Below are 24,087 nucleotides of genomic sequence, written 5' to 3' on the forward strand. Positions count from 1 at the left end.
CCCACAGAATATTGTGTTCTATTGCTATAAAAACATGGAACCTACCCAAAGAAAGATTAGAGTCTTTTCTTTCATCAGGAAATAAAGTATATTTCTGTTTCCGTTTTGCACCAATTAGCATCAGAATATAGCTAAGTTTAATCATTATTCACAAATATGTATAAAACTGTGGGAAAATTAGCTTTTTTCAACATGGCGCTGGCAGATCTCTTATACTCTGCTGCCGCCTTCTGGCCGTTTTTGTAGTAACTACCATTTCCTCAACCGTTCTCTGCAGTTGAGAGGCTGCATCAAAGCCTTCTGTATGCATAAAAAAACATTAAGAAAAACAAATACATTTTTGGGACACTTAAAACATTTAAAATAGAACGTATTTAAACCTTTTTGGGAGCAAATTAGTTAATTTAATAAATTAGCCTTTGAAGTTGATTTTAAATGTGATTTTAAGTATATTTATTTCAATATTAAGCAGAATAAGGATTAGGTTTGAAAGTGTGTCACACAGAAATGACGTCATCTAGCAGCAGCCAATGGAAAAGCACTTTCAGCTAACGTCACTCCTAGGCAACATTTAACTAATTGTTTCTCGGCAAAAAAAGTGAGGAGATTATGAATTATAAATTGTGGGAATGCTTCCAGCATTGTCACAACTAGAAGTTTCCAAATTAAGCTACCATGCATGTTTTTTGACTGTGGGAGGAAACTGAAGTACCTGGAGAAAGCACATGCAAGCACAATTGGACCAAACCTCACACAGGACAGGAGGACTGAGATGTGCTATCACATGCTGCTCATTTAATTATGATACATAATTGTTGTGAAGGAATTTAGTTTGCACCATAACCTTTTCAAGAACATAGGTACCACAAACACTATCTTCTATACTACATGAACTCAGACTCACAGGACAACATCAAATTCCTTCGAGAAGAAAGATTTTGTTTTGTTTTCTCAGTGAACACAAGTACGATTTTAGAGAAGTTTGATGAACAGTTTAGGCTCACCTGTGCTTAATTTACTTTATTATGTAAGCTTTGTGTGCATATTGACAAATCTCACTTGAGATGAATAGCCACATTTTTTAGACTGTTTTGAAATAAAATAAATGAAGATATTTAATTTGAAGTTTTTCTAACAAATCAGTTGTGATAAACTGAAAATGAAATGTATGTCATATTCTTTGAAGGACAGTAAACAGATTTGAAACTGAGTGCAATTCCACCACTAGATGACACTGCTGCTACACGGCAGACATCATCACAATAAACTGATAGACTTGACGCATTCAAGAAAAAGCAAATGCAGTTTGATGCCATGTGAAATTAAATTTATAAAGTGCCATATCACCACGCTATTAGAATGTTTCCTGTTGATCTCTATATTGTTTTTTTATTGAAATGATATGAACATTCATTAAATATTATTGAAAGAAAAACACATTCTAATCCCATGAAAAATGTTGTTATATATACTATATTAGTCTTATGTAGGTCCTGTTAATAAATTAGAAAGTAAGTGTTGTCATGTTTTGTTTTTTTTGTTTTGAACTTATGTTATTTTTTTGTTGATCTTTTTTTTTTCAGTGTATATTATTCTCATATGGCCACACATTAAGTCTCACCAGTTTCATGCACCATGAACAAGACTGTCCTTACCAAGCTTACTTTATCGCTATAAAGCTTCACACCTGACATAGGAAGTCAACTCATCTTGCCAACAAAACAACACAATCAAATGCTTACTTGCAGGCCTTTTCCGAGCTTGGAATAGCAACATAGCAGACACAGTGAGCATTCAAGAGAACAATCTGATCATGTTAACGCTTCTCAGATGAGTGACCCATCGATTGGATTTGAAAACAGAGAGCCCAGAAAAAGGCATGCTCTTTATTTCTCAACGGACACCGTGTATTAGTAATGGCGGATGCTCATGCACAAATGAGTAGAAGTAGCCAGGACTACAATGTACATGATGGACGCAAGTTATTGGATGACACTTCAATTTGGCCTAGGTCACATTTGTGTCTGGAAATAGTTTGAATCCTGATGCTTTTATAAATGAGAATTCATTCGCTGTCTATACACTCATCCTATCTACATTCATTCTTTTTATTGTGTCTTGGTCTGTATATGAGTCATTTGTGGAATTCAGATCTACGGAAGACAATGAGAGCCTACATCCAATATCTCACTGATGATGTGATCAACACTTTTACCCAAAAGCATCAGTTTAGAAAACAATTCACACTTCTTTGATGAGTTATAGTTAGTAGCATATTTATCATTCTTAAAGATATGCTCAACACTAAATCAACTTCTTTTTGTTGATAAACTGTATAAACCGGTGTCTACTAATGCTGTCCACATGCCCTGGTCATTATTTTGACATTTTAGTGTATGTTTTTGAAAGCTTGAATTTGGGGCAATAACTATGTGTGTGGTGCCATTTTCAGGTTAATCATTGGGATAAACATAATTTGGCTGTTTGGCCTTTCATTGGATAAGAAGTGGCCAACTACATCACTTGTACAGTATGACGTAGTCGCTCTGCCACCCACCGGCTCAGTTTCGTATGCGCCTCCTTAAACGTCTCCTGTTGGAGTTATAGTAGTAGCATTTTGCAAACATTTTCATACCCATTTTCAGGTTAGTGATTTATTAGCGTAGCATTTGGTTAGTTTATTTAGCAGAGTTTGTTATACTATAGAAATGATTGGGATCGTAATTTTCACTGCTGCTGTCAATCACAGCCAAACCACGCCCGACCCTCTCCTCATTCGCAAGTCCAACAGTCCCACAGGCAAGCGCCAATTTCAAATCTTAGTGACGGCTGGAGCAAGGGTCTGATTTCCTATTGAGTTACACAAGCTGCTCAATGCAGGAAAATGAATTTCGACCCCCTACTGCCACCTGTGGCCGAAAAATAAAAGTGCACACACCCTTCTTCACGTACAAAATGCGCACATAAAAGGCAGGCGATTCAAACCCAAAACCAGTCTGAAAACTATTGGCCGGTGGCTTGCAGGAGTACCCATTGTGAACAGCTAAGGCGCTAATCTGCTAATTAGAAGATGTTTGAGTCATAAATGGCCAAATAAAAAAGCTATTGTAAAGATATTTTTGGGCAATTTTTTATATAGAGCAGCTTTAACACTAACAGTCATAAAAAATATATATATAAAAAAAACAACAAAAAACAATAATACAATAATATAAAAATAATAACAAATACAAAAAATATATAAATGAATAAACAAACAACACAATTGATAGCGACCAAAAAACACATCTTAAATGACAGAGTAAGGGTGATGCAAACACATTTAAGATGTATTTCCAAGACATTTCAAATCAAAGGAAATAAATCAATAACACAATTTTACAATCTATTGTACAGCTGACTAGGACCTAGAGCAAAGCCATTAGGACTGGCGTAACATGTTCTGATCTCTTTTTTCTGGCCTGAGTGGGCTGCAGCTGTTTGGTGCTATTTTGAGCACCAAACACCAAAACCACTTGAATGCACACATTTAAACTTTGGTGACCAGTGATGGCTCATATAATGATTCTGACCTCTAGCATTGAATGTGAGTAAGCTAATTTTGCACAACTTTAGATTATAGTCTTCATCACCTCTTCTCACATTCTTCTCTCAATATCAAAACTGAGCCAAAGAACAAACAAAACAGTTCATCGTTTGATATGGTTTAATTGATGTCTTGTGAAATAACATCTCATCTCTCATCATATGTATGTTGATGAGCATTTGGGAGAATTTTACAACAATTTTCCCAACAATCTGGGTCAAATTACAAATTGTATAACCTCAGGGGCATTTGTAGTTAGAGGTTGCAATTCAGTCCAATGCAATTCAGTTTAATGACCAAGCATCAATCAAACATATTTTCTCACTAATAGATGAGTCTATTGCGATGCTTTAATTACCCTGGCCTAAAAACCACAGTTTCCCAGCAGGAGAAATGTGATACTGTTCTGAATTATCCATTACAAGATAAATGTAAGCCGTTGTACATGATGTCTGGTAGAAGATGGCATGAGAGAAATAGGAGAGGGGATTTTCAAATGGGGAAAGAAAGCTTAGTTGTAGGACGATAAAAGCGATAAAATCTCTTTTCTGCCATTCCCATTAGAGTTCCCTCCAGTACTCACCTTTACAACACAAATGCTCCATTCTTTCCCTCCTCCTCACTTGCCCATGAACACACATGAACACACTCTCCCGCCAATAAATACATCTGAAAGAATGCAGGTCATTATGTCCAACCTGTGTTTCCACTGCTCCATTTATTTTTTCCAAGCAAAGTTTTTTTTTGCATACTACTACTACTACTACTACAAATAATAATAATAATGTCTTTGTAAGTTATAAATATAAATGCAAGGGCAATAATGATAATTTCAACATAAAGCTACCACTTTGTAGGATGGGGAATTCACACAAATATGGTTCTAAAAGTACCTGCGTGGCTTCAGGTATAGTGTTATCATTCTATTTCCCCAGCCTGTTCAATGTCTGTCAGCACTCAGCAGGGAGCCTTTCATATAATCAAAGTGACTAATCAGCCTTCAGTGCAGGCCAATGAGCTTGTCCAACTCCTGCTGAGAATCTCTAATTAGCACTGACCGCCTGTCAGTATCTTGTTCACGCAATGTAACCTACATCTCGATGATAGGAAGGAATCTTCCTTTTAGAATATGTGTTGCAACATAACTGTTGTTTTAATAAATAGTAGGAAGAGACACAAAGGAATAGCAATTGTTTTGGAATATTAAAGTGGGAGCATGACGCGTGGGTAGTTTTGGTGTATGTACTGGCAATATTCTGGTGAGTGAGTGTTTTTTTGTTTTGTTTTTGATTTTGTCAGTGTTTAGAATACAAAGACAATGGCTCACTACAAAACAACACAAGGTCCCAGATCATAACTTTCTGTTGAATATAGAGTAACAGAAAGCTGGAACAGTATTCCCACGCAGTTTCTCTTCAGTCCAGATTTTGTGTTTATTTGTTAGTTTGTTCGCTTTCTTGCTGCAATTATTCAGGTCAGGACAATTTCCAGAAAACTCAAATTCATTGAGGCAATCAATAAAGCTTTTTGTTCAGTGTCTCGGTACAGCTTGATAGTGTGGGCGGTGCACAGAATATGCACAAGGGAATCCCTGATATTGACTATCTGATGTATTCTAAATAGCAACATTTCCAGTATAAAACAGTTGCACTTGTCCATCCACTGGCTAGGCTGGTTAAAGTGCTACAGCAAAAGAAACGCTTTGAACCGGTGACAGAAGCAATAATAACACGTTAAAGCCAAAAGGAGCTGCAGTGTTAACACAGACTAGCATTTGCTAACAGTGTTATCGACACTAGATTTGATAATAATTATATAATAATGTCAGGTTAAGCTGTCAATGTGGAAGTGGGGGGTAACTGTGTTTAATGGCCATGTCATGTGCCACATTAATACACCAACTGAGCTACACAACCAAATGTATTTTGGTGGCTTGGTGATAAAATGAGGTCTCCATCAGTGGAAATGCAATTATTTTTATTTTATTTTATTTATATATTTTCTCTGGAGAGCTCAGTATTGTTCATTCGATAATTTTACCGATTTGACATGTCATCATCATTGCACTCTCTTTTAAATTATTATAATTTTTTTTGTATTTAATTATTTTTTTTATTTTGTATGTGGGTGAGTATGTGCATGTGTGTGTGTGTGCGTGCGTGCGTGTGAGTGTGTATTCATTAGTTCTAAAACCTATTAAAAAATCACATACCGTTCACCTAAACCGAACACTTCCAGCCAGAGTCGTGAGGCCGTCAGGAGACCCGAGGAAGGACGAAAGAAAAGAAAGGTCAGTGAAATCCAGCACCGACCAGACACCACCCACCAGGACACCAACCAGAGTCCTTCACCAACCCCAGAAACATCTAAATTCCAACAAATCAGGGAGACCTTAAGAGACCAAAGGAGAGACTGAGGAAAGGAAGGAAGGACAGACGAAGCAGAGTGAGATCCACAGACACCAGCCTCGCCCGATTCAACGACCTGAGGAAGAAGCCGACTGTGTCTGAGTTTCGATAGATGCTGGTGTGGTGGATCTGGCATGCATGAAAATCTCCACCAAAGAGGGGAGCCATCGACCCCTGCCAGGACAGCGCAAGCGCAACACCTCAGGGCCCCCCAGGCCACGGCAGCGCCAAGGGACAACCCCCGGGAGCAGGAGCGTCCCCCACCCCAACACGGCCCGCGCCCCCCACCCCAACATGGCCCGCGCCCCCCACCCCAACACGGCCCCCGCTCCCCCCACGACCCCACCGCCCCCCATCCACCCCTGCCATCCACCCCAACCCAGCCCCAGCCGCCCCCAAACACCCAGACACCCCCCCCCCACCCCCAGCACAGTTGGGAGCAGGTGAACCGGAGCAGAGGGAAATGATATCCCCACGCTCCGATCCACCTGCCTCCCACGCATGTCAGTGAGTGTATGTGGTGCATTAAAAAAATAAATAGGGGGTGGCACGGCGGGGACAGACAGGGGACCGCAGCACTGCTCTATACTGCGGTCTGGCCCAACCAATGCCCCCCCACCCTCCTCGTTGTGTGGTGCATTAAAATTGGAGCGGAGTTGTAGGGCGAAGACGGTGTCTCCACCCTACCCCACCCCTCCAAATGTGTTATGTCGTGTGTCCTATATGTCGATAAACAAAGTGTATGGTGCAAACCAGTGCATTGAGTTAAGAGGCGCGACCAGCGGGCCCCCCCCAACCGGGCGGGGGCAGGAGGCGCACCCGCCCACCAAACCCCCACCCAGTGGAAATGCAATTGACGAATCTCGATGGGCACTCACTTGACGCATGTGTGTTGTGTGCTGATGCACTGCAATATATATGTATATATATATATATATATATATATATATATATATATATATATATATATATATATATATATATAGTGGAACCTCAGAGTTTGAACGTCTCGGAACTCGTACAATTTGGACTTCAACCAAAAAATCGGAGTAAAAAATGCTTCGGAGTTTAAACTCATTTTCGGAGTTTGAACACCCAAGCAAAGCAAGCTAAGCTGAACATACCTTGAAAACAAGTAGCCGAGTGAAGCCGAGCAATGCAGAATGCTCATGTTGCGATAGTTGAGGCGATGCATTGCTTATTTCCAGTCAGATCGTGAATACTCCCAGAGGTGCTCCATACTCGCAAGTGCATTTAGATTTTTCCATGACAATTTTCTTCGCCATGGGCCCAAAGAAAGACAACAGTGCCAGTGGCAGCAAAGAAAATTATACAGTGCTACGAACCACAGTGGAATAAGGAAGGAGATTATCGCGCCGTTGTAACTTCCGTGACTACTTTTGTAAATACTGGCATGAGGACCCCCCTTAGCTGTTCAACAACATGCCTGACGTTAAAAAACGCGCGCAAGGAGTAGTCTAACAATATGCCCAATGTAAAATACACAAACTCAGCACTGACCTAAAGCTAGCATTAACATAGCATTTATCATCCACTGATGCCATCACACCAAAACAAAAAAGTTAAGGTATTTTTTATTGTTTAAATACTGTACAGGGTATAAATGTAAAAAATAAAAATAAAACATAAATAGAAATTAAAATAGGAATTTTCAGTTTTTGGAGCTTGGGAACGGATTAATTGCATTTACATTATTTGCTATGGGGAAAAATATTTCGGAGGTTGAACAATTCAGACTTTGAACACTTTGCAGGAACGAATTATGTTCATATATATATATATATATATATATATGGGTAATTAGCGTTCACGTGACAAAGGAAGCGAGCGGTGGGGTTTTTTCACATGCGATTAATCATGCAGCTTTTTTTAAAAAAGATTGTGTCAACATTGACCTGTCCTCAGTAAAGTGTTTATTTAAAAAAAAAAAGAACTTTCCAAAGGGTACTTTTTTTGGAGAGAGAGAAGGCAGAGGGGCAAGGGTGTGAGCGCCACTAGGGGTCTACCTGTGCACGCCAGTGCCCTTTACTTTGTTACCCTTGACATGCTGCCCAGGTGCAGTGTAGCGTGTATGGCTAGTTGCCTTCTTAATGGAAAGCATGTGTATAACGGTAAAAGCCCTGTGTGGTCGTGTCTCTCAGCTCTGAATCCTCCATCCATGAAACACAAAACTGCTCTTTGAGATTACACAACTTTAACAGCGTTCTGCAAGGACATGACTTGACCGCCATGGAGAGACAAAAGGGATTAAACCAGAAGCCATGTTAAAGGCATTTTATTTACTGTATATTATCTATCCTGTAAGGTTGTTGTAAATTTGTATGTTTTTTAACTTGTCTTGATATGAAAGAGTTGCTGGCAAATGGCTGAGCTACAGCTTTGTTTCTTTTGTTGATGAACCTTTCAAGGGCAAGAAAAGAATTAAGACTATGATGGTATGATTAGAGCACCGACCCTTGCCAAGGCGAGACTTTTAACAAAAATGAATGAATGAAAATTTGGAAGCACATTTGTTTATTTGTCATTCTATTTGGTTGTTAGAAGGCTGCTTCTTAGTTCAAAGAGTATTTTCAGAACAGAACAACCTGGATTTTTTCTTAGAACGAGTCATTTCCAACTATGGGTCTGACATACCTATTGCAGCGTCCATGTTAAAAGGAATTGGCAAAATTGTAGTTGTGTGTATCAAAAGCACATAGGAAGCATTCTGTTTTCAGAATCAATTATGTTTAAGTAACTTGGCTCTAAATTGAAAGGTTCCAGTGTTTCAAATGACAAGTCAAATATCGTTATTTGCTACTATACTGACTACTTCAAGGCACATATTATTATTGCAAGACAAGTACCATTTATCAAGGTAAAACACATTTTATAAGCCTTTGTTAGATTAGGCCTCTTAATGATGAGTTGGGCCGTTGTACCGTTGTGGCCTGTCCTGGCTTGGTGCCTTCCTATCTACTTATCCAGTTGAAACCAGTTAAGACCATCAGATCACACATTTTCACACAGGGGACGGCTTAGCCTAGCCCATGTGAAAATGTGTGACCTGATGGTCTTAACTGGTTTCAACTGGATAAGTGCACCAAAGTGCAGCGATGGTCCAAAGTTTTTCCCTTTTCTGTTTGTAAACAAACCATTTAAAACGGACTCCTCCCTTGCCCCACCCCCAAACCTAACCTGAAAAGGAGTGGGAGGAAGAAAAACTTATTAAGTCCCATCCCCAATCTCATTAATATCAAACTTTGAAAACAAACAAACAAAGAATACATCACAGCACATAAACAAATATGATATGAATGGCCATCAATGGCAGCCTTTCCAGACCCACTTTCTGTCTTTCAATAAAGTGGGTGTGGCTTGCCAGGCTACAAAAACTGGTATAGTAAATAGTTTTACAGTATTCTACTACAATATTTACTTGCCACTATTTTCCATGAATTCTGGATTCAAATTAGCTTTTAACAAAAAACATGTAATTACATAATTTGTTCAGTGTGCGTTTATATGGTTTTCACAGTCTTAACTGCCCCTCTGAAGGAAACCATAATTAAGACAGGGCCACGCTGAAAATTAATTTGACACCCCTGCCTTAAGTTATTCGGAATTATTTTCTTCTGATATATAGTAGTGTAAAATTGCACAAAGGCATTATGCATGTGGCACCAAAAAAAGCACCACTATCTTTCTGAAGAATTTTGCACATTGTTGGGCCATAATTAAGTCTCAGCCAGATTCTAACTTTCAAAAATCTGCGTGCCAGTAACATAGAACAGTTTTTCTATTAAGCACACCTAGTAAAAAAAAAACTAGCCTCACTTGTACAGAAAAGACAGACCAAAGGATCATTAATTGCAATATCTTTGATCCAATATCTGGATATGATTGTGTTAGGAGGAGCAGTGGTGTAAAAATATGACCACAAATGAGAATCTGGAGAAGAAGATTAAGTGCCTAAGATGTCTTACAATGAGCTACCCTCACCCACATGGCATCACATACCGTGTCATGTCAAAAATCACCAAAATCAAGAGGATTACAGTAGCCCTGATCAGTCTGTTGAAACTTTGAGACCAGCTCTTGGGTTTACATACACAAGTTCTTAGGTGTCAGCATGACCAAATGGTCTAAGGTGCTACACAAAGTGTACTTCCTTCCACTGTGTGTTGAGACTTTTGGTCGCCCAATGAAGGCATGGGTTCGAGTACAAATTCCTTTTGAACATAGTATGGGCTCAGCAGTAGATACTTAAGAGACAAAACTATTGCATTTTAGTTTATTAGATATACAGGTTGTTACGATTCAGTATAGCCTAGGACTCTCTGGCACCTGACAAAATATGTGACTCCTTCCATAGCAAATTGGGATTTCTGCCTCCAAATGAAGGCATGGATTCAAAAGGCACTGCTAAAAAGTCCTTTATGACGTGTATTGATTTGGCTGTTAGGACCAGACTGTTGTAGGTTTTGCATGTCAGGATGCATCTTTCCTGAGTGATTTGGGCTTTCTGATCTCCAAATGGAGGCGTGGCTTCAAATCCCACTTTCAACGTGTGATTTTTTGATTCGGCTATTGACACTTGTCCTACTAGACTACTAGCTAGACTTTAGGTTTTACAGTAATCATCGTACTGTAGCCTGTGCTGATGATCATGTAATCATCAAAATTAGCTGCTTACTCTTAAAACCATCCATCCATCCATTTTCTCACACGCTTAGTCCTCACAAGGGTCGCGGGGGGCGCTGGAGTTAATCCCAGCTGGCTTTGGGCAGTAGGCGGTTTACACCCTGAACTGGTTCCCAGCCAATCCAGAATTCCTAAAACCTGGCTCTGTGTATCTGTATAGGCCAGTAGACACAATAAGTGGATTTATTGTGAGCCTGATTCGCCCCTTCTGACCATGAGCATTAAACTGTTCATCCACACGTGATGTCCTCCCCATCACACCTCGCCATCAACAAAAAGTGACTGGTCACATTTTCCAGGCTGCGTTGCGCTCATGAAAACCCTTTGACCATTTTTTTTCTGCTAAGGAACTTAAGATAACTGAAACTGACCGTAAACAGAAGATAACTGCAGTTCTACACATTTCCCTGTCAATGTAGCACACACACACACACACACACACACACACACGCAAATGTAGCAGCTTTCTGTTTCTATATCGGCTCTCTCACTTTTCAATTCCTTACTTGCTTTGGTTTTATTTTGTTCATATTTTTCTACCCCGAAGAGAGAAAAAGATCGCTTTCATGTCCTTATCGTTTTACATGTGCGCTCTCTCGCTCTCTTTCGTCTCAGCCTGTAATCTGGATCCAAACACTTTAACATCTCACTCTGTGTCTGATATTTTCCTATGCATCTCCTCAAAGGGGAGCTGGGCTTGGACTCTCCCAGCTTCCTCTCCTCCTCCTCCTCCTCCGCCTCCCCCTCCTCTCGCTCTCCTCTTGTCCTATCGTTTGCTAACAGAGTGATAATGTTCTATTTCCAGTTGGTGATCATGGCTGGGACTGTTCTCCTGGCATACTACTTCGAGTTCACAGACACCTTCCCCGTGCACATCCAAGGGTTCTTCTGCTATGACAAAACCTTCTCCAAGCCCTACCCTGGACCAGACAGCACCAGCAAGATTCCCCCTGTCCTCATCTACTCGCTTGTCACTGCCATTCCCACCCTCACGGTAAGAGTTTTACTTATTTATGAGTGTGTGAGAAAAGCAATATCAGCAAGTTGGTGTGCATCTATTAATAAAATATGAGAGTGAAGAAAAGAACTCTGATGGACAGTGAGGCTGTCAAAGTCACTGCCAAGTACCGTAAAGGGAGACATTTGTTTCGATTGTGAGTTTTGGGTGCATTATATTGATGAATTATTACTGGTATTTGCTGCACTATACATAGAGTGAGCAGATTGGTGAACTGCATGGAGGTGAAACCCTCCCCCTCATCCCTGACAAGCAGGTGTGTGTGTGTGTGTGTGTGTGTGTGTGCGTGTGTGTGTGTGTGTGTGTGTGTGTGTGCATGTAGGTGCACATGTATCTACAATGCAGACCCTCTAGGATTTTGCGATGTTGCGATCGCAACTATTAACGCAAAATCAAGAAACAATCGCAAGATCGCAATTACCTGCTTTGTCCAAGCTCCACGACTTAACCTCAACAAATACATTTTAAAAATGCATATTTCACTTCAGTTTTGGGTTATTTCGCCTGAAATGGCTCCGTGAGCGGTCTACTTGAAATAGTAACAGTAGTAACTCAAGAAAAAGAAATATGTTACGAAGAAGAAATCCCTCACGTCGAAGCTGAATTCACGAAGAAGTTACACATCACACTTTTTTTTAATGCTAGTGAACATAGATATATCTTTGCTAGTGAATGTGTTGACATTGACAGCAGAGAAATTGCAAAGCATTTTCCACGTAAAAGGTGGGATAGACTCCAGCATGCCCGCGACCCTCGTGAGGACAAACGGAATGGAAAATGGTTGGATGGAATCATGGCAAATGTTCTTCTGCAAAAAAGTGGTGGTGAACTATTTTGTTCCAAATGCAATGTAATTATAGAATAGAAAAGAAAGTCGTCTGTCAACAAGCAATTAACGAGTGCTAAACACATGAAAAGTGTTGAAAGAATTATGCAGTCTCGGCAAATCACACTCACTCAGCCGATGGTGAGGTCTGTCGGGAACAACAAACGAATTAAGGTGAGAAACGGTGCGCAACTTTATTACGTTTTTATGTGAATGATGCTTGTTAAGCCTAGAGTTTGGCAGGTTTCGGATGTAAATCAATCAATAAACATGTCTTTAAATTTGTAGAATTATAAACAGAAGATATATCACCATACTCTCTTAAGTATTTTTTTCAGAGATCAAGTGAAAGCTGATGATTTTGAGGAAGAAATGTAGCAGTAGTTATGCCAATGATTTCGGCCATGATAGCATTAAGCACTGCATATTTCATAGCTGTGGAAATTTCTTTTATATACAGTGAGGAAAATAAGTATTTCACCCCCTGGTGATTTTGTGAGTTTGACCCTTTACAAAGAAAGGAACGGTGTATAATTTTCATGGTAGGTTCATCTTAACAGTGAGAGACAGAATATTAAAAAAAATCCCAGGAAATCACAATATATTAATTTTAAACATTTATTTGTCTTTTATTGAGGAAAATAAGTATTTCACCCCCTAGCAAAACATGACTCAGTACTTGGTGGAGAAACCCTTGTTGGCAAGCACAGCGGTCAGACGTTTCTTGTAGTTGGTCACCAAGTTTGCGCAGATGTGCTTCTTCTTGAGCCACTCCTTTGTTGCCTTTGCTGTATGTTTTGGGTCATTGTCATGCTGAAACACCCATCCACGACCCATTTTCAATATCCTGGCTGAGGGAAGGAGGTTCTCACCCAAGATTTCCCGGTACATGGCCCCATTCATCCTCCCCTCGATCCGGTGAAGTCGTCCTGTACCCTTAGCAGAGAAACAGCCCCAAAACATAATGTTTCCACCACCATGCTTGACGGTGGGGATGGTGTTCTTGGGGTCAAAGTCAGCTTTTTTCGCCCTCCAAACACGGCGAGTCGAGTTGATGCCAAAGAGCTCGATTTTAGTCTCATCTGACCACAGCACTTTCTCCCAAGCCTCCTCTGAATCATCCAGGTGCTCATTGGCAAACTTCAGACGGGCCTGTACATGTGCCTTCTTGAGCAGGGGGACCTTGCGGGCACTACAGGATTTCAATCCATTACGGCGTAGTGTGTTACCAATGGTCATCTTGGTGACTGTGGTCCCAGCTGCCTTGATATCATCAACAAGCTCCTGCCGTGTAGTTCTGGGTTGTTTCCTCACCTTTCTCATGATCCGGTTCACTCCACGAGGTGAGATCTTGCGTGGAGCACCAGACCGAGGGAGATTGATGGTCAATTGGTGTGTCTTCCATTTTCTAACTATCGCACCAACAGTTGACTCCTTTTCACCCAGCTGCTTGCTAATGGTCTTGTAGCCCATTCCAGCCTTGTGCAGGTCTACAATCTTGTCCCTGGGTCTGTGGGAGCCAGAATTCTTGCTGGTTGGTAGGGGGTGAAATACTTATTTTCCTCAATAAAAGACAAATAAATGTTTAAAATTAATATAATGTGATTTCCTGGGATTTTTTTTAATATTCTGTCTCTCACTGTTAAGATGAACCTACCATGAAAATTATAGACCGTTCCTTTCTTTGTAAAGGGTCAAACTCACAAAATCACAAGGGGGTGAAATACTTATTTTCCTCACTGTAGTTTGATTTATATTGTGCATATGCACCTGTAAGAATATTTGCACTTTTCAAGTTATGTGAACTTGTTGTCCAATGATGACTTTTTCAGTTTGTAAGCTTGAAAAAAATTGTTTAAACTTTCCAAGCAAGATAATAATAGATCTTCAAATAAGCAACAAACAAAACCAAAAAGGCCCACCACTTGAAAAAACGTTTTTGTTTTTTTCAGAGCATAATATCTTTTCAAACTTTACTGTGCAAGGTAACACTTTTGTATCTCCAGTGAGACTGGACCGTGCGGGCTTACATGAACCAGAAGAAATGCTAATCCGAGAGCAAAAACAATAATATTACAAGTATGTCTTTTATTTTTAATGGGGTTAGTTTCCAAATTAATTGCACTGTATTAGTATTTAACACCGTAATGTAATGTAATTTTAATTAAATATTATTGTTAATCTCCCAGTGGACAAAAAATATTTTAATATAACAAGAGCTAAAATGTTATGTGTATACAAGCAGTATTCTTTTAGGAACCATATAAGATAATTAGTAAAGGCTGACCAGGGAAGGTAGTTTAGAAAGAGAGTATATTGTAGCATTTCTTCAGAGTTGCAAGGTTGTTTGCTTGTTCTTCCCTTGCTTAGTTTAATTTGCCTATTTGAGGAATTATTTGATGCAATTTCATATCCGGCAGCATTATTGCATGTTCTGCCCGTGCTTTCCCATCTCATCCCCAAAAACGTCCTGTATTACCCTTACCACCGGGCATTGCCGTCCCGAAGAGGTAAGCGATTTTCTTTCTTTTTATTTGTTTGGCGTTTGGCCCTACCCATACAGCCGGACGATAATGCTAAATAGGGTTTTCCACTGTTGTTCGGACCTGTCTTGCTTACCGCCTGATTTATATATATATATATATATATATATATATATATATACCTTATTTATATTTATATATACATATTTATATATATAATATTTCTAATAATAAAAAGGTATTTATATACCATACCTTATTTAACTTTTAATTTTTAACTTTTTTAAATTATGAGCCACTTGCTCAATCTGTCCGCGAGTTACAGCACACGTCGGGGCTCCGAACGAAGCCTAATCTACTCATGGCGTGTGTAAACAGAAGAACAAAGGAACGACATGGCTTTGTTGATTTCCTACATCAGAGACGCGCTCTGGGCCCTCCGCTCAACAGGCGACACACCACCCCCCGACTTGCCGGAGGAGATTCGGCGAGCAAACCCGGGGAAACGCCGCCGGAGGAGAGGACAGCGAGGTGGAGCACGCCAAAGGCTCCGGAGGAGAGGATGCAGACCAGCGCTGCCGTCCTTGCTGCTCGGCAACGTGAGGTCCTTAAAGAGCAAGCTGGATGAGCTGAGGAGCCTCACCTCAGCCTGCCGTGAGCACCGGGACGCCTGCGCCATGGTGTTCACGGAGACATCCCAGACTCTTTGTGTGAGATCGAGGGATTCTCACTCATTCGCGCCGACAGGACTGAGGCGTCGGGAAAAAGCAGAGGTGGGGGCGTACATTAACGACAACTGGTGTCGGAATTACGCGGTGCGGCAGACCACCTGCACCCCTGACGTGGCGCTTCTCTGCTTGAGTCTGAGGCCGGGTTACCTGCCGAGGGAGTTTGGAAACATTTTCCTCTGCGCCGTGTACGTTTCGCCCAGCGGGAACGCCGCCAGCGGCGCCGCCTTTATCTCCGACTGCGTACAACAGCAACTGCGACGGTGCCCGGATGCGCCGGTTTTCATCTTAGGAGACCTCAACCACTGGAAATTGGAGCTGTCTCTCCCGGGTTTTCATCAGTATGTAAAATGTGGAACAAGGGGAGACGGAGTCCTGGACAAATGCTTTGGGAATGGGAAGAACGCATATGTGAGTAGAGCACCCCTCCCCCCTCTCCAACTCAGACCACAACACAATTCACCTCATCTCAACCTACAAAACAGCTCTCAAACGCAGAAAACTACAGAGAAAGACTGTTAAAATCTGGTCTCATGACAACATTGAGACCCTTAAAGGATGTTTCCTATGCACGGAGTGGAATACCTTTCATGGGCTGGATGTGGATACTGCTGCTGTGACTGTAACTGACTATATTCAATTCTGTGTTGACAACATCATACCGACAAAGGAAATAACTGTTTACCCCAACAACAAACCGTATATTACTAAAGATGTTAAAGACTGTATTAACCGCATAAAAAGGGCATTTAAGAACCAGGACAGAGCCCAGCTCAAACTGGTTCAAAAAGAACTCAAACACATGCTTAAAAAAGCAAAAAGGAAGCACAAAGAGACTATAGAACAACACTTTGCTGCTAACAACTCCAAGAAAATGTGGGACACCATGAGGAGGATCACCAATTTGACTCCTGCTCAAAAAGGTCTCAGCACCCTAAATGACCTCCAGAAGGCAAGGGAGCTGAATGACTTTTATTTAAGATTCGAAACCCAGGACTTCTCCTCTGAATGTGAGGAGGTCCTGAGGTCTATTTCAGTGAATGAGCAGGACTCTGTCTGCACAAAAAAGGCCTCAGGACCGGATGGGATATCTGCCCTTCTGCTAAAATCCTGTGCAGAGGAGCTCACAGCGGCATGGCAGCCCATCTTCCAGAGATCTGTGGACTCACACTCCATTCCCAGTCTCTGGAAAAAATCAGTAATCACCCCGGTTCCTAAAAAACAATGTCCTGTGGTCAATAATGACTTCAGGCCTGTGGCTCTAACTTCCATTGTTATGAAGTGTTTCGAGAGGCTGATGGTGACTCGGCTCAGGGGGGAGGTGGATGCACACTTAGACTCCCTTCAGCTTGCCTACGAGCGGGGTCGCGGCACTGACGATGCTATCAACAGCACCACACATCTGGTCAGCAAACACCTAGACGGCCCGAAAGCTTATGCACGTGTGTTGTTCGTTGACTTTAGCTCAGCGTTCAACACAATGCAGCCGCACCTGCTTTTGGGTAAACTGAAGGAGATGAATGTGAACCCCTACATCTCGAGGTGGTATCACTCCTTCCTGACACAGCGCACACAGCAAGTCAGGGTCAACAGCTCCCTCTCGGAACCCAGATTTATAAGCACAGGCGCCCCACAGGGCTGCGTCAGCTCCCCGGTCCTCTTCACGTTGTACACAAATAATTGTGTGACATCACACCCAGAGAACTTTATCATTAAGTTCTCTGATGACACAGCTATCGTCAGCTTGCTGCAGGCCGGCGGTAGCCCACTGGACTATTTCTCAGAAGTAATTTGTCCAGTGTTGTGACCAGAATCATCTTGTGCTCAGTGTGGGGAAGACAGAGGAGGTGATATTTGATCCAAAAACTGTTGATGACCACAGGCCAGTCGTCATTAAAAGCAACCACATCAGCCAGGTGGGTTCATACAGGTATCTGGGGGTCCACATCGACAACACACTCAGCTGGAGGGTACATGTTGGAAGTCTCTGCTCCAAACTCCAACAGCGTCTCTACTTCCTACGCAGACTTAGGGTCTATGGAGTGGAGCAGAGGATCATGCTGTTGTTCTACCGGGCTGCATTGGAAAGTATCATCAGATACGGCATTGCGGCCTGGTACGGCAACCTGACTGTGCAGTCAAGATCACAGATTGCCGGTCTGGTGCGGACTGCCATGAAGATCATGGGGGTCAGGAATCATCCTTCCCTACAGATGCTTTATGAGCGGTCCGTCACCGGACTGGCACAGAAAATTGTTAATGACCCGACTCACATTTTGCATCATGAGTTCCAGCTACTGCCCTCCGGCAGGAGATTCAGGGCCCCCAGAACCAGGCTGAACCGCAACAAAAACTCATTCCTGCCGACATCCATCAAACTGCTTAACAACCAACATTAACTCAGTGCAATAAGATATATATATATATATGGTGCAATGTTGTGTACATACTCATGTGTGTGTATATATATATATATATATATATATATATATATATATATATATATATATATATATATATATATATATATAGGAGTGTGTGTGTGTGTGTATGGGTGTGTGCAATGTACTTCTCTACACGTGTATACTTCTGTGAAGACTTCTGGGAAGTCTTCTACTTATTGCTGCACTTCTTATTTATTTAATTTTACTTTTATCTCTTTCTATTCTGTTGTTTTCTCTTTACTGTAAACTGCAGCTGGACGGAGTCCAGGAAAAAGTTCCCCACGGGGAAAATAAAAGTATATTGTATCGTATCGTATCGTATCGTATTAGCGTGTGTGTATTTAGTCTCCTGTCTCCCCTCTGTCGTAGTAATTAAAGTCCTTTTTTGTACATCACCTTCGCCTCCTTGCCCTGCTTCCCTGCGACTGGGTCCTCCATCAAACTTTGCCTTCTTGACAGAATGAACCGACCACAGAAGGACCCAGCGGGAGCTCTGTCATGCCAGGAACAAATACTTGTCTCCGGAGCCCTAGTAATAGCCATGTTGGATGAAGCCCTGCGGCTCCTAGCTTCGGCTGGTGGCGCTCTGGGTAGCAAACCTCAAGTCTCCGAACCACATCTGCCGCAGCTTCAAGTCCCCGAACCACGTCTGCCGCAGCCTCAAGTCCCCGAACCACGTCTGCCGCAGCCTCAAGTCCCCAAACCACGTCTGCCGCAGCCTCAAGTCCCCGTCCCGGCTCCACGGCAGCCTCAAGTCCCGGTCCCGGCTCCACGGCAGCCTCAAGTCCCCGTCCCGGCTCCACGGAAGCCTCAAGTCCCCGTCCCGGCTCCACGGCAGCTTCAAGTCCCCGTCCCGGCTCCACGGCAGCCTCAGTCTCGAGCCTTCTCGCCTGTGCCGCTGCAGCCCCTGGTCTCCTTGTGTGCAAAGTCTCTTCGCCTCTTCCATGGCGGCTTCAAGCCCATGAGTGTGGACAGGAGGCGCACGTCCCACTGCCGTCCTCTTCTCATCGTCTGGCGGCGCACGTCCTGCGGTCGCCTTCTGCTCCAGTGTGGCATTCGGGACGCCCTCCGGACTACCCCGCACTGGCTTTGATGGGTGAGCCAGGTTCCCGCCTCCGTGCCCCCCTGCGCCCGCCCTGTTTTTGGACTTTTTTGTTTTAGGGACGTCTGGGAGCCGTCCCTTGAGGGAGGGATACTGTCATGTTTGGGTTCTGTTTTTCCTTGTGTGTCTCCCTTGGTCTTGTTAAATGTAATCCTGCCCTTCCTCGTGTCAACCAATCAGTGCCCTCAGCCATTTGTGTCCTGCCCCAGGTGTGTCTTGTTGTGTCATTAGCGTGTGTGTCTTTAGTCTCCTGTCTCCCCTCTGTCTGTGTCGGTTCATTGTCATTTCCCTCCCATCATGCTACCAGTTTTTGCCTTGTTGTCCTCTCCACGTTTTGTTTTCTCTTGCCATTTGGAGTTCGCTTTTGCTTTGTAGTAATTAAAGTCCTTTTTTGTACATCACCTTCGCCTCCTTTCCCTGCGACTGGGACCAAACTTTACCTTCTTGACAGGAAGAATGTTATATTAATGGAACATTAAGCCGTAATATTTTATTTCAGTGCTGTTCAAACATAAAACAGACTGCAACCTGTTTGTTAAATGCAGTGGCTCGGTTATAAGCCCGAATTTTCAGATAAGTAAATACATTTTCATACAAATCTTACAGTGTACATGTACAAGTTTACTGATTAGTATTTTATAAATTTGCGAAAAAAAATCGCAATAATCAATTTATAGATTTGTATCAGGATTAATCGGTATCTAATCGTGACCTATGAATCGTGATACGAATTGAATCGCCAGGTGCTAGGCAATTCATAATATCATAATAAAATTATAATCATAATTTTCATAATAAAAAAAATGTTTGCCTTTCTGCTGTTGTGACATGTATGAAAATGTATCTGTAGAGCTTTTTCTTAATTAAGAAAACGGGTTTATAAGCGGCAAGGATATAATAATTGAAATAATTGAGATCGCTAAACACACAAAAAGCAATACAAATGTACCCCCAACAACTGTCAAAGACGTAAGACAACCAGATATGACAGTAGTGTTGTGTCGTTCACGTACGTTTCGTTCAAAAAGAACGAATCTTTTCATTAAACGTGAGTGAACGGATCACTTCCTGAAGTGATTCGCTCTTTTCTCAGTTCCTTTGCGTAGACGAACAATTTGATGAACTAATCTTTTGAACGGCTCTTTTTAATGAACTAATTCTAAAGATTCAGTTCACTTAAAATAACTGTCATGCCCATCACTATATGACAGACAGGGCATATGGTGCTAAAGGAAAGATAGCTTGTTGAAATTGGAGAATGTCAGTGTCAGTTGCAAATGACGATGTTTTGAGGGGGAGAAAAAAAAGTACCTCTGGATCACGTTGGCTGTTTTCCTTGTCTTTTTCAGCCATTGAACAGTCAAGCCATCTTCTTAATTGAACATTTATATGTTCTTTGACGTCTATACCAGTGAATTTGGCACCAGGCACATTATCCTTGGACAGAATTTGTAGATTTAGCGCAGTAGACATCTTGCTAGAAGACTGTTTACATCCGTTTAGCATGATTGGCCCGCCAAATTTGACCCCTTTGCTAGACTCATGAATATTAATTAAGTGTATTTTTAAGGGCATCTAAATCCAGCCCTGATCTCTGTTATTACTTAAAGACTCTATTTCCCGTCTTGTCTGCGTTTGTGTCCTAATTTCGCACCTAATGTGACACTTTGCGGTTAATCAAAGACTCAAAATTTCCTGTAAGTATAAATGTGAGTGTGAATGATAATAGTTGTTTGTCTCTATGTGCCTTGCAATTGGCTGGTGACCAAACCAGGGTGACTAATCTTGTGAGCTGTGATAAGGAATGGATAAAAATAAACTAGATGTTTAATACTGTTTGTCGAGCGCGGCTGGTTTCACTATTTTGCATAAAATAATGGTACAATCTACTATGAATAATAATAACAGCCTAAAGATCAATAGAACAAAACTGTAGCATCATTACTCGCAAATGAATACAGGAATCAGCTTACAAACCCCATTTAGCGATCCTTCAAGGCTGCCCCACCTGTTGGTGCTTTCCTTCCCCTTGATTTAGGTCATTGCACATCGCTTACACCTACAGTACTGGTCTTTCCTCACATGAGCTGGCAGAGAGTTCATTGTGTTTTACGGTAGCAAGTTAAATCACTACACTAAATCTGTGTGATGTGAACATTACCATCCATCATTGCGATTCTTAGCCATATAGAAAATGGATGAATAGATGGTCTGATGGATCTTCAAATGTCCATATGTTACCCCAGTAAAATACAGACCTCCCTCATATGTGTACCATCATCCCAGGTCAAAGAGACAGATGGCATGGGCTCCGTGGTGGGAGAGGGTAGCACCACTAGTTGTTACTGGGTTGGGTTGAGGTTGTCTCTGCTCTGCACCAGCTATGTTGCTCAGTCTGTGAACGCAAGATAAATAGCTTAGAAAAGATAATTTAAAAGTGAACATATAATTTTGAATGTAACTAGAAGGTACAAAATAAGGTTAGGAAAAAAAACAAAGACTGATAATTTGTCACTCTGCCTATTGGCATGCTGTTCTGCATGTTCACAGCAATACAATGGAAGGACTGGATAAATTCCATATTGAAACATTTAATTTGAATTTCAAAACTAATTTCTCCATCAATCATCATTTCATATTTTGTTAATTTGACCTTGCCAATCTCACCCTGTGTGCCAATTTCCTGGTGGGCCAAGTCAGCCCTTGCATCAACTCAATGGATTAGGCAGTGAACAGTGTGATTGGACAGAGATGAAGCATGTTCATGCCTATCTGATGCTGATCAACTGTTTATTTCAGAAGTGTGTGTCTGTGTGGGGGGTGCAGATGTACCTTATTTTTTGGCTTGCATGGATGTCAATGTGTTGACTGCAAAATAAGAAGAGCAGAAATCCACCATGAATTATTTTAATTTGTTTTCCAATCATCAATTAGTGAGTACAGTGTAGAGGTGAAAGTAATCAAGTGCATATACAGAGTACTGTATGTAGTCAGGTACACAGAAAAAAACAATAAATAAATCAGCCAATGATTGAGAAAAATAGTCAAAACTTTTTGAATTATGTTGCCGTTGGTAGGTTGATGTTTCAAATAATACAGTTTTTCACGTATCCTTCATGGGATCACTTCCCACTCAATGAGATTTACACAATTGCACTCAGATTGACTGGCAATTAGTCCAGGACGTAGTCTGCTTTCTGCTCTAAATCAGATGGGATAGGCTGAAGGCCTTAAAGTGACCCTGAATTTGATAGAAAATGGATGGATGGACATTTAACAGTAGAAGACACTTCTTCTACTGTTAAATGTTTTTCTTCTAGTCCGCGAAACCAGCAGCTGCCAAAGAAGAACGATCCGTCTCCCGTTTCTCGTTTAAAATTTGAAATGGAAAAACAGAAAACGATCTGTTATCTAATCCTCTATTATGTGTTCATTTTACACAAGTCGAGAAACAAAATATGACCTTAATTTGTTTCCTTCGAGCTTGTTTTGCCTTCACTCGAAAGACACTCTTCTTCTACCGTTACCTCACAGCTTCAGAAAACAGGTGAGCTGTGATTGGTTGTTGCCTGAGCACTGAGCAACATTGATGTCATCTTCAGTTGACAGCAAGTGGCAAAATTGCCGCCCCTAACATGGATAAAAACGGCTGGATTTTGCTTCATAGCTCATATTCCACAAATATAATATTAATCAGAATTGAATGTTTAGGCTAGTGATAAGTTACATATTATTGTCAAGAAATTTTTAAGTTTGACTTCCACTTTAACTTTAGCTGATTAAAACATGTTGACTCAAGGAATGTAAATTAATTGTGTTGCATCTACTAAGTTTCTTTTTTTTAAATTTTATAGATCTGGTATTCCTCTATTTTCAGTGTATTCTTGTTTTCATTGTTCTTTCCATCCATCTCAGTAAATCACTCAGGGATCACTTCTTCTTATAGCCACATAATCATAAAGAGGTCATGTCTGATTGCACACTCGTCTGACTAATAGCCACTGACACAAATCAAGATCTGATTACTTACACACACATAGAGCAGACTTGCAGCTATCCAGTGTATGCAAAAGGGCTCATGTGTATGTATGTGAAGACAGCGTTTGTCATATCTGAACTAATGTTTCATTGTCTCGCTTTCCACTCGTCTTGTATCGATTTCACGTTTGTACATTTGTAAAAATCTTTGCTCATTGTACAAGGTATGTTCAGAAAGGTTCTAGGACTTGTGCCCAAAAAGATATAATTAAAATCCAAACTACACACACTACACCCCTGGAGTCTTTCCCAGCCTTATCTTCAATAATACCTGAATCGATTCTTCCAGCATCCCCCTCAAGTCGGTCACCACGTCCATCTTTATATTGTCCGTGTCTTCAAAACGGGTGCCCTTGACTACCCCTTGAGCTTTAGAAAGAAGAACAAAATCACATATTCATATTCAATATAGGACGGAATGTGTAAAAATAAATAAATAGGGACAGTCATGTAAATAAAGCTTAACATGGCTTAAAGTTCGGGATTTTTCACATGAATCAGTACGCCATCCTCACCTTATAGTGGTGTGCAATCAGCACTGACTTACCGCTAACAGCGTTTGGTTGAGACGAAAGTAGTCCGGCAAGTTGGCTGGGGTCATGGAAATAAAGCGTCAGGCATTATTTTTCTCTTTGTATCACTGCGCGGCACAACATTTTTCAGATACAGTACTGTACTTTGTAATGCTGTTTTCATGAATGTAAAAAAAAAAAAAAAAAAAGTTAGGCGCAACAATTTCCATCAACTCTA

At 41.3% G+C, this 24,087-nt stretch overlaps 1 protein-coding gene across 3 annotated transcripts in view; it reads left to right on the forward strand.

Annotated features, from left to right (window-relative positions):
• The window catches only part of plppr2a (phospholipid phosphatase related 2a), a 55,114-nt gene that overhangs the window by 19,159 nt on the left and 11,868 nt on the right, over window positions 1-24,087 (forward strand). For all 3 annotated transcript variants that reach the window (XM_077555894.1, XM_077555895.1, XM_077555896.1), the window contains exon 3: window positions 11,504-11,692. In XM_077555894.1, coding sequence (XP_077412020.1) covers window positions 11,504-11,692 — 189 coding nt within the window. The remainder of the gene's footprint in view (window positions 1-11,503; window positions 11,693-24,087) is intronic.

This window comes from Vanacampus margaritifer, chromosome 2 (assembly GCF_051991255.1).
Source record: "Vanacampus margaritifer isolate UIUO_Vmar chromosome 2, RoL_Vmar_1.0, whole genome shotgun sequence".
Taxonomy (NCBI): Eukaryota; Metazoa; Chordata; class Actinopteri; order Syngnathiformes; family Syngnathidae; genus Vanacampus; species Vanacampus margaritifer.